General features: G+C 39.0%; 1 protein-coding gene across 13 annotated transcripts in view; it reads left to right on the forward strand.

Annotated features, from left to right (window-relative positions):
* The window catches only part of RGS20 (regulator of G protein signaling 20), an 81,568-nt gene extending 66,085 nt beyond the window's left edge, over positions 1 to 15,483 (forward strand). For all 13 annotated transcript variants that reach the window (XM_034966088.3, XM_003823247.5, XM_034966091.3 and 10 more), the window contains 3 exons: positions 3,042 to 3,125; positions 10,234 to 10,468; positions 14,449 to 15,483. In XM_034966088.3, the coding sequence (XP_034821979.1) occupies positions 3,042 to 3,125; positions 10,234 to 10,468; positions 14,449 to 14,637 (508 nt within the window). In that variant the 3' untranslated portion in view covers positions 14,638 to 15,483. The remainder of the gene's footprint in view (positions 1 to 3,041; positions 3,126 to 10,233; positions 10,469 to 14,448) is intronic.
* Positions 15,484 to 17,211: the final 1,728 nt, after the last annotated feature.

Consider the following 17,211-nt stretch of genomic DNA (forward strand, 5'->3'; position numbering starts at 1 on the left):
ACATTGTCTCTTTAAAACATTCTTACTTGAAATGAGGGAAAAAGTATATCAAAGCTGAAATAAGTTTGCATTATTTAGTTTGCAGTACAGCTTCTGGTTCTCTGAGGAATCTCCTGTCAAATTCATCTCTTTTTTCCTCTGCTTTTTCATACCCACTGAGCAGTAATGTGTTTTGCTTACAAAAGAAGCCTCGGAAGTCATGCAGAGAGCGTACCACTCAGATGCCTCTCAAGTTTTTTTTGGTTGGATTTTTTTTAAAGAAGCCATTATTTACTGAAACTATTTAGCCATGACATCATGAAAGAAAGAAGTCAAAAGGGTTCCTGCATTTCTAATGATTTTGCCTTTAAAGAAAAATAGAGCTACACACACACACACACACACTGAAAATTTATAAAACAGTTGTGCTAAAAACAGGCTAAAAAACTTTTATAAAATAAAGAGTGTTAAGAAAAGATATAATAAAGAATATAGAAAATACAGTAGCAACAAGATAAAGAAAACCCAAATTGTCAGTGATAAAATCTATTTTTATGTTGATGGGATGCTGAAAGCATTCCTGCAAAAATCATGAATAAGGCAAAATGTCCACAATCTCTACTACTATTTAACAATGTATTTGGCCAGGCGCCATGGCTCACGCCTGTAATCCCAACACTTTGGGAGGCTGAGGCGGGCAGATCACAAGGTCAGCAATTCAAGACCAGCGGGACCAACATAGTGAAACCCCGTCTCTACTAAAAATACAAAAATTAGCCGGGTGTGGTGGTGCGCGCCTGTAGTCCCAGCTACTCAGGAGGCTGAGGGAGGAGAATCGCTTAAATCCGGGAGGCGGAAGTTGTAGTGAGCTGAGATCACGCCACTGCACTCCAGCCTGGGAGACAGAGCGAGACCCCATCTCAAAAAAAAAAAAAGTATTTTAGGTGTTAGCTAATTAGACAAGAAAATTAGAGGCCTGAGAATTGGAAATAAAGAGGTAAAATTCTTCCTATTTGCAGATGAAACCCGAAGAGAATTATAGCTATAACTGATACAAATACAGAAGAATTCAGAAATAAGAAGGATATAAAATTATCATTAAAATAATACTCTTTAGGCCTCAGATCTTAAAATAAAGAACACTTCCATTTCAATAATAAAATGCAAATAAATCAATTTAGAAATAGTCAAAAGATCTGAACACACATCTCTCCAAAGATGTACAAATAGCTAGTAAATGCATGAAAAGGTGTTCCACATCAGTAGTCATTAGCAAGATGCAAATCAAAACCACAATGAAATACCACTTCTCACCCACTTATGAAGCTAGAATAAAAAAGACAACAGTAACTGTTGGCAAGGACATGGAGAAATTGGATCCCTCAAATATTACCATGTGAAATGGTGCAATTGCTTTGTAAAACAGTTTGGGAGTTCCTCAAAATGTTAAAACTCAAGTTACCATATGACTCAGCAATTCTACTCCGAAGTTTCTACTTGAGAGAAACACAAATATATGTTCGCACGTACTTGCACAGGAATGTGCATAGCAGCATGATTCATGCAGCCAAAATGTGGAAACAACCCGAATGTCTATCTGCTGATGAATGGACAAACGAAATGTGATGTGTCTATCCAAACAGTGAGATATTATTCAACTGGAAAATGAAATGAAGTGCCGATACATGCTACGGCATGGGCTAAGTGCAAAAACATTACGCCAAGTGAAAGGAGACAGCCAGCAAAGATCACATACGGTATGCTCCAGAACAGGCAAATCTATAGAGACAGGAAGCGGATTCGTGCTTGCTTAGGGCCGGTAGAGTGGGGAGATACAGGTGATAAGCAGTGACTGCTTACTGGTGGGGTTTCTTTTGGGGGTGATGACAATGTTCTGGAATTAGATAGTAGGGATGGTTGCACAACTTTGTGAGTATACTAAAAACCACTGAATTGTACACTCTAAACAGATAAACTTGACGGCATATGAATGATAGCTCAAAAAAGTGATTAAGAAAGTGGCCGGGCACGGGGGCTCATGCCTGTAATCCCAGCACTTTGGGAGGTCCAGGTGGGTGGATCACTTGAGGTTAGGAGTTTGAAACCAGCCTGGCCAACATGGTGAAACCAAATACAAAAAGTAGCCGGGCGTGTTGGCACATGCCTGTAGTCCCAGCTACTCAGGAGACTGAGGCACAAGAATCGCTTGGTTGCAGTGAGCTGAGATTGCGCCACAGCACTGCAGCCTGGGCAGCAGAGCAAGACTTGGTCTCAAAAAAAAAAAAAAAAAGTAGCATTCATATTACAACAATAACCAGTTAGAAGATGAGATAAAAGTACAAATTCCATTTACGATAACAACAAAAAAACTTGGAATAAGTTTACAGACAAATGTACAGAATGTGTATAAGAAAACAAACTCTTTAGAGAAATACAATAGATTTTGATTTTGCACTTTATTTTTCTCTACTACTTTTGTATATTTGCCTATAAATATATGAAGCCTCCATTTTGACTGGAAACAAAGCCTAGAGGATGTATACTTTTTAAGATGCAGAAAATGAAATGAAACCCCAATACATTCCTGACAGTCTTACTTTTTTACTATTTTCATTTTTTTAATTTTTGTATTAAATAGAGACAGGGTCTCGCTATGATGCCCAGGCTGGTCTTAAACTCCTGGCCTCAAGTGATCCTCCTGCCTTGGCCTCCCAAAGTGCTGGGGTTACAGGCATGAGCCACCGCACCCAACCCTTTTTTACTATTTTCTAATGAATGTTTTTATTTAAAAAATCATTATTCTAAGTATAATTGAACACAATAATTTCTAACTCTTTCTCAATAGTAGAAACCACAATGTTATAAATAATTTATATTTCTAGTACCTTATTGTCACACTTTTGGTTTGCTTGGGAAAACTAACTGGGGTCATTTTTTTTTCCAAGTAGAAGAAGAAATTCTATTAATACTTGGGGATCTGAAGTTCTCTTTAAAGTATTTGTAAAAAGTATTTTCTTGGCAGGGACTGAGCTGTCAACATGTGAATGTCTTTTTTTTTGCAGTCTCACTGTTAGAAACCAGGAAGATCAGAGGCCCACAATAGCTTCCCACGAACTCAGAGCAGATCTTCCAACCTGGGAAGAAAGGTGAAATCACACGTTTTTTTTTACCTCACTAAACTAACAGAAATACTAACCTCTTTCTTTTCTTTGCCTTGTATGTTTCAACAGAACACTTACTTTCTCTAACTGCAGTTTAGTAACATCCAATCATTATGTGGCCTCACATTCCTCCCCTGAAGAATTCCATTTAATTCATCGTGTGACAGGGAGAGAAATCAGTTCCATTATTAGTCTAATCCCTTTGCTAATTGCAAATACAAATAGATGCTTCCTAACAAAACATATTATGTTATTTTTATATAATATGCTTTTAAAAATAAAAGTATATTATATAATTTTATAAGATATAGCATATATACGTATATATGCTATATATATAAGATATAGCATATATACATATATATGCTATATATATAAGATAGCATATATACGTATATATGCTATATATATAAGATATAGCATATATACGTATATATGCTATATATAAGATATAGCATATATACGTATATATGCTATATATAAGATATAGCATATATATTTATATATGCTATATATGATATAGCATATATATTTATATATGCTATATATATGATATAGTATATATATTTATATATGCTATATATATGATATAGTATATATATGATATAGCATATATATTTATATATGCTATATATATGATATAGTATATATATGATATAGCATATATATTTATATATGCTATATATGATATAGTATATATATGATATAGCATATATATTTATATATGCTATATATATGATATAGTATATATATGATATAGCATATATATTTATATATGCTATATATATGATATAGTATATATGATATAGCATATATATTTATATATGCTATATATATGATATAGTATATATATGATATAGCATATATATTTATATATGCTATATATATGATATAGTATATATATGATATAGCATATATATTTATATATGCTATATATGATATAGTATATATGCTATATATGATATAGTATATATGCTATATATGATATAGTATATATGCTATATATGATATAGTATATATGCTATATATGATATAGTATATATGCTATATATGATATAGTATATATGCTATATATGATATAGTATATATGCTATATATGATATAGTATATATGCTATATATGATATAGTATATATGCTATATATGATACAGTATATATATGCTATATATGATACAGTATATATATGCTATATATGATACAGTATATATATGCTATATATGATACAGTATATATGCTATATATATGATATAGTATATATATGCTATATATATGATATAGTATATATGCTATATATGATGTATATATATTTATATATGCTATAAGATGTATATATATGCTATATATAAGATGTAGTATATTTATATATGCTATATATGTAAGATGTAGTATATATTTATATATGCTGTATATAAGATATAGTATATATTTATATATGCTGTATATAAGATATAGTATATATTTATATATGCTATATATAAGATATAGTATATATATTTTTATATGCTATATATGTGATATAGTGTATATATTTATATATGCTATATATGATAGTATATACTATATATACAATATAGTATATATATTTATATATACTATATATAAGATACAGTATATATTTATATATACTATATATAAGATACAGTATATATATACTATATATAAGATACAGTATATATATACTATATATAAGATACAGTATATATATACTATATATAAGATACAGTATATATATACTATATATAAGATACAGTATATATATACTATATATAAGATACAGTATATATTTATATATACTATATATAAGATACAGTATATATTTATATATACTATATATAAGATACAGTATATATTTATATATACTATATATAAGATACAGTATATATTTATATATACTATATATAAGATACAGTATATATTTATATATACTATATATAAGATACAGTATATATTTATATATACTATATATAAGATACAGTATATATTTATATATACTATATATAAGATACAGTATATATTTATATATACTATATATAAGATACAGTATATATTTATATATACTATATATAAGATACAGTATATATTTATATATACTATATATAAGATACAGTATATATTTATATATACTATATATAAGATACAGTATATATTTATATATACTATATATAAGATACAGTATATATTTATATATACTATATATAAGATACAGTATATATTTATATATACTATATATAAGATACAGTATATATTTATATATACTATATATAAGATACAGTATATATTTATATATACTATATATAAGATACAGTATATATTTATATATACTATATATAAGATACAGTACATATATTTATTGGTCATTTACAAAAACTTGGATTTAAACATTTGAAAATATATATCCTTCTCAAGCAAACATGAAACAGTTATATTTTAAAAATAAAAGTATATTATATAATATATGGTGGCTGGGCACGGTGGCTCACACCTGTAATCCCAGCACTTTGGAAGGTCAAAGCATGCGGATCACCTGAGGTCAGGAGTTTGAGACCAGCCTGGCCAACATGGTGAAACCCCTCTTCTATTAAAATACAAAAATTAGCGTGGCGTGGTGGCACACGCCTGTAATCCCAGCTGTTTGGAAGGCTGAGGCAGGGAGAATTGCTTGAACGCTGGAGGCAGAGGTTGCAGTGAGCCAAGATTGCACCACTGCACCCCAGCCTAGGAGTCAGAGCAAGACTCCGTCTCAAGCAATCAATCAATCAATAAAGGGAGAGGGAGAAAGAAAAAGCTATAGATGCTTGCCAAAAATTTAATGGTATATAAGTAAAGAAAGTGATCTAACCTCTAAGAGAGTAAACACTGTTAACACATCTCTTTTTTTTTTTTTTTGAGATGGAGTCTAGCTCTGTCCCCCATGCTGGAGTACAGTGGTGCAATCTTGACTCACTGCAACCTCTGTCTCCTGGGTTCAAGTGATTCTCATGCCTCAGCCTCCCAAGTAACTGGGATTACAGGCGCCCACCACCATGCCCAGCTAATTTTTGTATTTTTAGTAGAGATGGGGTTTCGCCATATTGGCCAGGCTGGTCTTGAACTCCTGACCTCAGGTGATTCGCCCACCTCGTTCTCCCAAAGTGCTAGGATTACAAGCGTGAGCCACTGCGCCCAGCGTGTTAACACATTTCTTTAAGAAATGACCTGGAAGATTTGAAAAGAAATAAAATAGAAGTTTTAAAAATCAAATATTATTGTTCAAATTTTTAAAAAATTGATGATTGAAATAGAAGATTAGATACAACTAAATAAATAATTAGTGAACCTGAAGGTATCCAAAAAGACCCACGTAACAAGGAGATTGAAATACAGTTTGAGTTTCCCTTATCCAAAATGCTTGGAACTAGAAATGTTTCAGATTTCAGATTTTTTCAGATTTCGGAATATTTGCATTATACTTACCAGTTGAACATCCCAAATCCAAAACTTCAAATTATTCCAGTGAGCATTTCCTTTGAGTGTCATGTCAATGCTCAAAAAGTTTCAGATTTTGGAGCAATACGGATTTTAGATTTTTGAATTTTGGATGTTCAACCTATATAAAAATAAGTTAAAATAAATGGAGGATAGAATGATAAGAATTGACATTAATGTTTTTTTTTTTTTTAGACAGGGTCTCATTCTGTCACCCAGGCTGGCATGCACTGGCACGATCTTGGCTCACTGCAACCTCTGCCTCCTGTGTTCAAGTGATTCTCCTGCCTCAGCCTCCCGAGTACCCGGGATTACAGGCATGGGCCACCACACTCGGCTAATTTTTCTATTTTTAGTAGAGACGGGGTTTCACCATGTTGCCCAGGTTGGTCTCAAACTCCTGAGCTCAAGTGATCTGTCCACCTCAGCCTCCCAAAGTGCTGGGATTACAGGCCAGAGTCTGTTTTTATCCACTAATCTATACTTCTTCCCCATACTAGCAGTAAACAAAATAGACTTTAAAAAATTTTAAAGCACTTTAGAGACAGAGCAAGTCACTACTAGAACGTTAAAGGATTTAGCTTACTAGGAAAGTGTAACAACTTGTATGTACCTAATAAAATAATCTCAAACATCAAAAGCAAAAATTGCTAGAGCAAGACATTTACAAATCTGCTAACGATAGAGGGAGATTGCCACATTCCTTTCTTAGTTACTGATATTTCTAACAGATAGAAATTTTAGACAAATTATAGAAATTTGGGCCAGGCACAGTGGCTCCTGCCTGTAGTCCCAGCACTTTGGGAGACCAAGGATGGGGGAAAGCTTGAGTCCAGGAGTTTGAGACCAGCCTGAGCAACATGACAAAATCTCATCTCTACAAAAAAATACAAAAAAAATTAGCTGGCTGTGATGGTGTGTGCCTGCAGTCCCAGCTGCTCTAGAGGCTGAGGTGGGAGAGTCAATTGAGTCCAGGAGGTTGAGGCTGCAGTGAGCCATGATCACACCACTACACTCCAGCCTGGGCAACACAGTGATACCCTGTATCAGAAAAAAAGAAACAGGGAGAAATTAATTAATAAGCTATATTTATTGGTCATTTACAAAAACTTGGATTTAAACATTTGAAAATATATATCCTTCTCAAGCAAACATGAAACAGTTATGATAACTGACCAAGCATTACCTTATAAAGTATCTCAATAAATTTCAAGGAACATAATTAATCAAACTGTACTGACACCAATACAATTCAAATAGAAGTTAGAAATTAAAAAATAAAGCCGAGCACTGTGGCACACGCCTGTGATCCCAGCACTTTGGGAGGCCGAGGCAGGCAGATCACCTGAGGTAGGGAGTTTGAGGCCAGCCTGGCCAACATGGTGAAACTCCGTCTCTACTAAAAATACAAAAATCAGCTGGGGGTGGTGGCACGCCCCTGTAATCCCAGCTAGTCAGGAGGCTGAGGCAGGAGAATGGCTTGAACCCGGGAGGCAGAGGTTACGGTGAGCCGAGATCGCGCCACTGCACTCCAGCCTGGGCAACAGAGTAAGACTAAAAAAACAGAAATTAAAAAGTGAACTAAAAATCCTCATATGTTTGACATTTATTTTATTTTATTTTATTTTACATCATTATTATTTTTTTGAGACAGAGTCTTACTCTGTCACCCAGGCTGGAGTGCAGTGGTGCAATCTCGGCTCACTGCAACATCTGCCTCCCAGGTTCAAGTGATTCTCCTGGCTCAGCCTCCCGAGTAGCTGGGATTACAGGCACATGCCACCATGCCCAGCTAATTTTTTTTTTTTTTTTTTTTTTGAGACAGAGTATTGCAGAGGTTGTGGTGAGCCAAGATCACACCACTGCACTCCAGCCTGGGCAACAGAGCAATACTCTGTCTCAAAAAAGAAAAAAGAAACTTAATGTTGGGTGGAAAAAGCAAGTTGCAGAAGACAACATATAGTCAACCATTTTGATAAACTTAAAAAAAAATACTGGCTGGGCACAGTGGCTCACACCTATAATCCCAGCACTTTGGGAGGCCAAGGTGGGTAGATCACCTGAGGTCAGGAGTCCCAGACAGCCTGGCCAACATGGTGAAATCCCATCTCTACTAAAAATACAAAAAATTACCCGGGTGTGGTGGTAAGCACCTGTAATCCCAACTACTTGGGAGGCTGAGGCAGGAGAATCACTTGAACCCGGAAGGCGGAGGTTGCAGTGAGCCGAGATCATGCCATTGTACTCCAGCCTGGGCAACAAAGAGAGACTCTGTCTCAAGAAAATAAAATAAAGAAATAAAAACTAAAGACTGCATTTTTCAGGATTACATACATACATTTGAAACTATGGAAACAAGATAAAAGAGATATTAAGGATCATTATTAAGCTATGTTTTCTGATCTCAATATAATTATGACAGAAGTAAGAATTAACTCAAAGGGGTAAGCCCAAAATCAAGTATAGCAGTTCCCTAGAGGACAAAGCCAAGAGACAGTAGCAAGTAGAAGTAGCACGAAAATAAATGCAACATTATCAGTGCTGTTCTGGTTCTTAAGGAAAATGGCGCATTCATAAGTGTTCATTTACACTAGAGACTCGGAAAGGTGGATGGGAGGGTGGGAGATAGGTAAGGGATGACAAATTACCTAATGAGTACAATGTACACTATCCCATTGATGGCTACACTAAAAACACAGGCTTCACCACTGTGCAATATATCCATGTAACAAAAGTGCACTTGCACCCCCTAATTATATTTTTTAAATGTTTATAAGTTTTTTATAAAGTGAGCCAGATGCAGTGGCTCACACTTGTAATCCCAGCACTCTGGGAGGCCAAGGTGGGCGGATCGCTTGAGCCCAAGAGTTTGAGAGCAGCCTAGGCAACATAGTAAGACCTGACTCTACAAAGAATACAAAAAGTTAGCTGGGCGTGGTGGCACGTGCCTGCAGGGTCTGCTACTTGGGAGGCCAAGGAGAGAGAATCATATGAGCCTAGTAAGTCGAGGCTTCAGTAAGCTGTGATCACACCACTGCACTCTAGCCTCAGCAACAAAGTGAGACTCTGTCTCAAAAAAAAAAAGTGTTCATTTTGTTGTCACCTTTGGACAGTACAGCGGTGGCATTTATAACTTGCATTTATACTACATATATTCTCTTCCTCAAATATTATATAATTTAAAAATATATTAAACAGACACTTGCTCTATTGTTCCAGAGGTTTAATGTTGTCAAATCTGACTTAGTTCTGTCGTAGTACAGAACTCATCACAGATGATTAGGAAGTTTTGGGTCAGATGGTTGCAGGATTTTTCTTTACATTTACAGTTTTTAAAATATTTCAAGATGTGCCCATTTGTAAACAAGCATGTTCTTAGCATTTATTCTAGCAACTTGGTTTGCAAGCCTTTTGGTATGCAATCCAGCAAAAAATTTGAAAGTATCATATTCATGTGTTTTTCTCAAAGGTTTGAGGAAATGAGAACAGTTCTTTCCCTTCCTAAAAGGGCCTAAATGCATATATGTTTCATTCTTGGAGGAGGAAAAGATATGTTCCTAATGATGAAATTCCAATTAACTACCACTAACAGTTCCCTTTTGCCCCCTCTCTTTTGGTCTCCACGAAGCCCTGCTCCTACTCTGGAAGAAGTCAACGCCTGGGCTCAGTCATTTGACAAATTAATGGTCACTCCAGCAGGAAGGAATGCATTCCGTGAATTCCTCCGAACAGAATTCAGTGAAGAAAATATGCTCTTCTGGATGGCCTGTGAGGAACTGAAAAAGGAAGCTAATAAAAACATTATTGAAGAGAAAGCAAGGATAATCTATGAAGACTACATTTCTATACTTTCTCCTAAGGAGGTATGTGACCACGAAATGCCTTTTCCCAAGGCTGTTGGTAAAATTAACTTGGTGCAAAAGTAATTGCCATAGGCCGGGCACAGTGGCTCACGTCTGTAATCCCAGCACTTTGGGAGGCTGAGGCGGGCGGATCACCTGAGGTGAGGAGTTGGAGACCAGCCTTACCAACATGGTGAAACCCCGTCTCTACTAAAAATACAAAAATTAGCCTGGTGTGGTCATGGGCGCCTGTAATCCCAGCTACTTGGGAGGCTGAGGCAGGAGAATCGCTTGAACCTAGGAGGCAGAGGTTGCAGTGAGCCGAGATTGTGCCATTGCACTCCAGCCTGGGTGACAACAGCGAAACTCCATCTCAAAAAACTAAACAAAAGTAATCGCAGTAATCGCTTTTTTTTTTTTTTTTTGAGATGGAGTCTCACTCTGTCGCCCAGGCTGGAGTGCAATGGTGCAATCTCGGCTCACTGCAACTTCTGCTTCCCGGGTTCAAGCGATTCTCCTGCCTCAGCCTCCAGAGTAGCTGGGATTATAGGTGCGCACCACCACGCCCGGCTAATTTTTGTATTTTTAGTAGAGACAGGGTTTCACCATGTTGGCCAGGATGGTCTTGATCTCTTGACCTCGTGATCCACCTGCCTTAGCCTCCCAAAGTGCTGGGATTACAGGCGTGAGCCACTGTGCCCAGCCTCGCCATTACTTTTAACTTTTTCCAGAAAAATGCACAAAATTTTTCACCAATTTCAGAGGACATTTGGAGCCACTCTGCAGGTCCACAGTCAAAGGGATCTGAATACCGTGAATGCGGGTGCAGCTGTTTTCTACATTTTGCAGTCGATGTTCTGGGTCAAGCTGAACATGACCAAACAGCTGCACCCACATTCACGGTTTTCAGATCACTTTAACTGTGGACCTGCAGAGGGCTCCAAGTGTCCTCTGAAATCTGTGAAAAATTTTGTGCATTTTTCTGGAAAAAGTATCCCCTGGAGTCTCCATTTGACACTGAACACTGTTTACAAATATTATACCCTAAGACGTTCCTTTAAATAAAATTATCTTGTTATTCTGAGAAAAATCTTGTATTTAGGTATCTTGATGTTATAGAGCAGCAGCATCACAGATGTGATACTGATGCTGAAAAGGTTTTCCCCAGGCTGGCCTTTTCATATTCAAGAAATTATTAGATGAATGAGATTGGGCAAGTTTCCACCTGTCAGTGTTTCAGTTTCTTCAAATCTAAAATGTAGGAGGCCAGCCCTGGCACAGTGGCCAACTTCTGTAATCCCAGCATTTTGGGAGGCCGAGGCAAGTGGATCACCTGAGGTCAGGAGTTCGAGACCAGCCTGGCCAACATGGTGAAACCCCATCTCTACTAAAAATACAAAAAATTAGCCAGGTGTGGTAGCATTCACCTGTAATCCCAGCTACTCAGGAGGCTGAGGCAGGAGAATCACTTCAACCCAGGAGGTGGACGTTGCAGTGAGTAGAGATTGCGTCATTGCACTCCAGCCTGGGCAACAAGAGCAAAACTCCATTTCAAAAAAATAATAATAATAAAATAAAATTTAGGAGGTCAGATTGTTCTCAAATTGGGTGCCTTGTAGCTCTAATTATAAAACTATTAGTTATTTCCTACTATGTGCCGACAGGAATGTCAGGTTGAAGAAGCAGGGCCTCTCCTGTCATGGAGCTCCTGGAGATGTGGGCGGACAGACCAGGACCCCTGGCCACACACTCAGCACTCACTGGGGCTCGGGGGTGAGCCATCCACAAAGGGGTGGGCGAGAATGAGAAAAATACTCAAAAAAGCTACAGATGGACCAAGGATAGTGAAAAGGAAATTTCCACAAACACAGCAGGATGGGGACATCCCAGGAGACAGGACCAGGCGAGCCCAGGGGAAGAGCATGAAGTTGTGTGATCACTGCAAGTATACATAGATTATGCCGGAAGCGGAGGGTGCTTACCAAACTATTAGGGCTGGGGGCAGGCAGCAGGAGGAGACTTAGAGAAGGGGTAGTCGGAGAGCATGGAGAGGTTTGGGCATCATGGCGAAGTGTCTGGATTTTTATCTTGGGAAGCCCTTGGATTTTAGCCTGTTTATATCATCAAATTTTGATTTTTGAAAGACCAGTAGGGCTGCAGAGTGAACTTGGAGAAGACCAGGGGCAGAAGACGTTAGAAAACTAATTCAGGCGTCCAAAGGGACGTGGTGAGGGCCTAGCTAGGCCAGCTGAAGACGCTAGAGAGGAAGAGTCGGATTTGAGGCAAACCCCACCGTCTTAAATGACTCCCATATGTCTGGTGTAGGCAGACCAGGTGGTGGGGTCGTTGGCTTACTTAATTTCGCGTCGTTACGTTTTGCTTTCTTAAGTTTGCGTTGTTAAATTGGTAATATTCAGTTGACATGTTTGAATACTGAGTCCAAAAAGTTATTTTCATTTTGAATTATTAAGGAGCAAGATAATTTTTGTCCTTTAATTTATGGCTTCCACATATTTTTATTTTGTCATGATTTTTTTTAAGGCAAGGTTTTTCATCAGTCTTTTAAAGTATTATACAACCAAAAACAGGCCGGGCACGGTGACTCACGCCTGTAATCCCAGCACTATGGGAGGCCGAAGCAGGCAGATCACCTCGTCTAGGAAGAGCCAAACATCAGAGCAATCAACATCTCCTATGGGCTTAGTGAAATCCAACCACTTTAATTGTCATTAAATCACCAAAAACATAAGACATTACCATCATCATCATCCCCACTTCAGGGGAGGAGCTCACTAGGACACAGAGTTTACCTTGCCTGAGGCCCCACAGCTATCAGTGACAGGGATGGATTTTGTTTTGTTTTGTTTTGTTTTTGAGATGGAGTCTCGCTCTGTTGCCCAGGCTGGAGTGCAGCGGCATGGTCTCGGCTCACTGCAACCTCTGCTTCCCAGGTTCAAGCGATTCTCCTGCCTCGGCCTCCCGAGTAGCTGGGATTACAGGCACCTGCCACCATGCCCAGCTAGTATTTTTTATTTTTAGTAGAGATGGGGTTTCGCCATGTTGGCCAGGCTGGTTGCGAACTCCACAGCGCTGGGATTACAGGCGTGAGCCACCGTACCCAGCCAGGGCTGGAATTTAAACACAGGCATTGTCTGCCCTCAGGCCCTGTGACTGGAACCTTCCAGGGTTTTGAGTCAACTTCCACTTCACCCCTGTGCCCAACCCTCCGGGCAGGCCAGCACTCATCCCCAGAGCCCTGCCACTGTGGGCCAGCAGGGGAAGCCTGGGCCTCCAGGCGTCAGCCCCCACGTTACAAGGAAATGAGCAAGGGGCAGTCTGTGCTGCCTGTTTTCTTCAAAGCAGCAGTGTGAGCCCCGCCAGCATCACTTAGAACTTGTGGGAAATAACAAGCATCAGGGGCCCCTACACCTACTGAGTCTGGGGTGGGGCCCAGGAACCGCTCTCACAAGCCCTCTGGAGCCTGCTGATGCCACTGACATTTGAGAACTGCGTTGATTATGCTTTTGGTTTCTCTTTTGGCAGTTTGGATTTTTTGGATGATCTTGTTTGGTTTGGGATATTTAAAAAACAACAAGGCCGGGCACAGTGGCTCATGCCTGTAATCCCAGCAGCTAGAGAGGCCGAGGCGGGCGGATAACCTGAGGTCAGGAGTTCGAAACCAACCAACACGGAGAAACCCCGTCTCTACTAAAAAAGTTAGCTGGGTGTGGTGGTGGGTGCCTGTAATCCCAGCTATTCGGGAGGCTGAGGTAGGAGAATTGCTTGAACCCAGGAGGCGGAGGTTGCACTGAGCTGAGATCGCGCCACTGCACTCCAGCCTGGGTGACAGAGTAACTCTGTCTCAAAACAAAACAAACAACAAAAAAACCAAAAACAAAAAACAAAAACAACAACAACAAAAATCTCCACAAGCTCTAGGAGTTTGGGATAGAGATACAACTAAAGTCTCTAATACAGTTCCTACTCGTTTCTGTCGACAGGTGAGCTTAGACTCCCGGGTGAGAGAAGTGATCAACAGAAACATGGTGGAGCCATCCCAACACATATTCGATGATGCTCAACTTCAGATTTACACCCTGATGCACAGAGACTCATATCCTCGATTCATGAACTCTGCTGTCTATAAGGACTTGCTTCAGTCCTTATCGGAGAAATCTATTGAAGCATAGGATTTTTAAAATATATTTATTATTAATAAAATAATAAAAGAATTCATGGGCTACATCTAGCACAGAGAATTTAGAGGTTGTAGCATCTTCTGCTGGAGTAATACTCAGGCTATTCTAATAACAGATGATTCCTTCAACAGACTGCTATATATTCACCATGTAAACTGCAGCCACCTTTAGTGATACTTTTGAAAAAAAAAAAAAAAAGGGATATGGCTGTTGTAGAAAGATAGCGTATTTGCATTTACAATAACAGTAGCATGTTGTCAGTGGCCAAGGCTACACAGAAGGCTCCCTGCTGCCCGGAGCAGGTACATCCACCAGAGCAAAGGGAACCACTTTTATTTTGCATGAGTTTGGTAACTGATTACTCTCCCCTCAAAGAAAAGACATTCAGGTGTTTCTCAACGACATCTTCTGTCCATCAAGCTCGGTTTGAATACGTCACTTACCAGTGCCATTACAGGACCCAAATTCACAGTTCATAAAAGATGTGACCACTACATGTAAAAATAGCATTCTACTTGATCTTACAGTATGTATGTATGTATGTATGGAGACATATGTGTGCGTGTGGATGTCTACATGGTTAATGGAAAGCACTGTGCTCTGAAGTCGATCAGTCTCAAGTGTCTGGTAACAGAAGCAGTGCTTAGAAAATTCTTTTGTTGAAAAGAGTTACTGTTATTATCAGAATTTGCCAACCTGAAGAATGAATTTTTAAATTCATAACTTGGTCATGTTCACAACAAAACTGTCAAATAAGCATATTTCCATTTTTATTACTGAAAGAAATATGGGCATTTTCATTCTTTAAAGAAATAAAGCACAAGAATTTTATCTCAATCTTTATTTTTCCATATGTACGTATTTGGGAAATAGAAGATTAAGAAAGTAGGGATACGTGCAGCCTATCTTTTAGCTCCCAGACGAGGATTCTGTCCTTAGATCCCACTATTTTTATCATAGGTAAAAAGAATAACTTCTCATAGGTAAAACTACCAGTTGGTAGACCTAGACCATCCTGAAGAAATCCATCTCTACATAGAACAGGAAACACACTCAAAATCTGGGACGCTCTGAGTAGTGGGAAAGACGCTACTTTGCAGGAGGCGGCACCGTGCTCCTGCCCTCGAGGGGAATGGTTCTCCTCTGGGTCCTTCTCCCTCCCTGGCCCCTCCATAGCCTGCCTGTATCTTCATGACTCAACTCAAGCCCCAAACCCAAGCCCCTCTCCTTCATTCTCAGGAAACCATTTTACCTCCTACTCTACTATGCAAATTGTGTCCCTAAGTCCCCTCAACTTCCCATGCAACCTATAAATATATATAGATCAGTGTCTATTCTCATCTCCCTCAGTCCAGTCCCAGAGAACAATGTGCTCTCCTCCTTTTTGAGGTGTCAATCCCTTACATGTGCTTCCAAGTTTTCCAATCTCATTTCTTACTAAAAAAAAAAGGATGTGATTGCAAATAAGACATAAACCCTGCCCTCTAGTAGTTTACATTCAGTAAAGGCAGACAGACATGTCAGTGGCAACTCTGATATAGTAAGAACCACAGCAGGGGAAGAACAGCGCTGTGGGAGTCACGAAGGGTTATGGAAAGATTCTGGTGGAGATGGCACCAAAGTCAAAATCCAGAGAACAAGAAGAATGGATGTGTTGGAGGCAGAGAGGGCACTGGATGAGATGGTATTCATAACTGAGTGACCCCAAAGGAATCGACATGCTGAGAACGAGGGAAGACACACATGAAAGGACATGTTGGAATCAGTTGGATGGAGGGATCTGGGTGGGTGAGTCTAGGCTGGCGTACTGATTTTGGGGTTTTTCAGCACATAGGGGAATAAGATTGCCTGGAGAATTATGCATGAAAAGATAGCTGAGGATAAATCATTGCAAGGATAGACAGAACTGAGAGCCTCAAAGGAGATTTAGGATTCACCTTGTCAATAAAAGTAAGAAGAGTCGGGGAATATGGAAATATGGCAGCAAATGCATGGGAGTGTCTCGAGGGGCGGTGGTGAACAGTGGTAAATGAAAGACTCTTACTTAGAGCTTTGTTCCAGCAGTTTCTCCCCACCCTCCTGTATCACTGAGTTCACCTTGGCTTTTTCCCGCACCGTAAGCATGCTCGATTTCCCGGTTAAAAACAAACGCGCGTTCCACTGTAACAGCTGCCTCCTGTCGCCCCCTTTCTCATCAGACCTTTCACAATAGCCCACACTTGCTGTCTCCATTTCCTCATCTCCCCATTCTCACCTTGAGCTGCTCCAGTGCCCTCAACTTCTCCAAGGAGGCCTCTCCCTGCCAAGTCTACAGCGCAGTTTTCCCAGCCTTCTCAGTGGGCTGCTCAGCTCCTGATATCATGGATGGCTCCTTCCTTGAAACAGCACTTCCCTCAGCTTCTGAGGTGCTCTCCTAGTTCTCCATATTCTCTCTCTTCTTCATTTCCTTCCCAGGCAGAAGAGCACAGCAGCTAAGGGCTTGGGTTCTGGAATCAGACTCTCGGACTCCTCTACTGGCCATGTGGCAGTGGGAACTCAGCCTTTCTGGGCCTGCTTCCTCATCAG

This window comes from Pan paniscus, chromosome 7, assembly GCF_029289425.2.
Source record: "Pan paniscus chromosome 7, NHGRI_mPanPan1-v2.0_pri, whole genome shotgun sequence".
Classification (NCBI taxonomy): domain Eukaryota; kingdom Metazoa; phylum Chordata; class Mammalia; order Primates; family Hominidae; genus Pan; species Pan paniscus.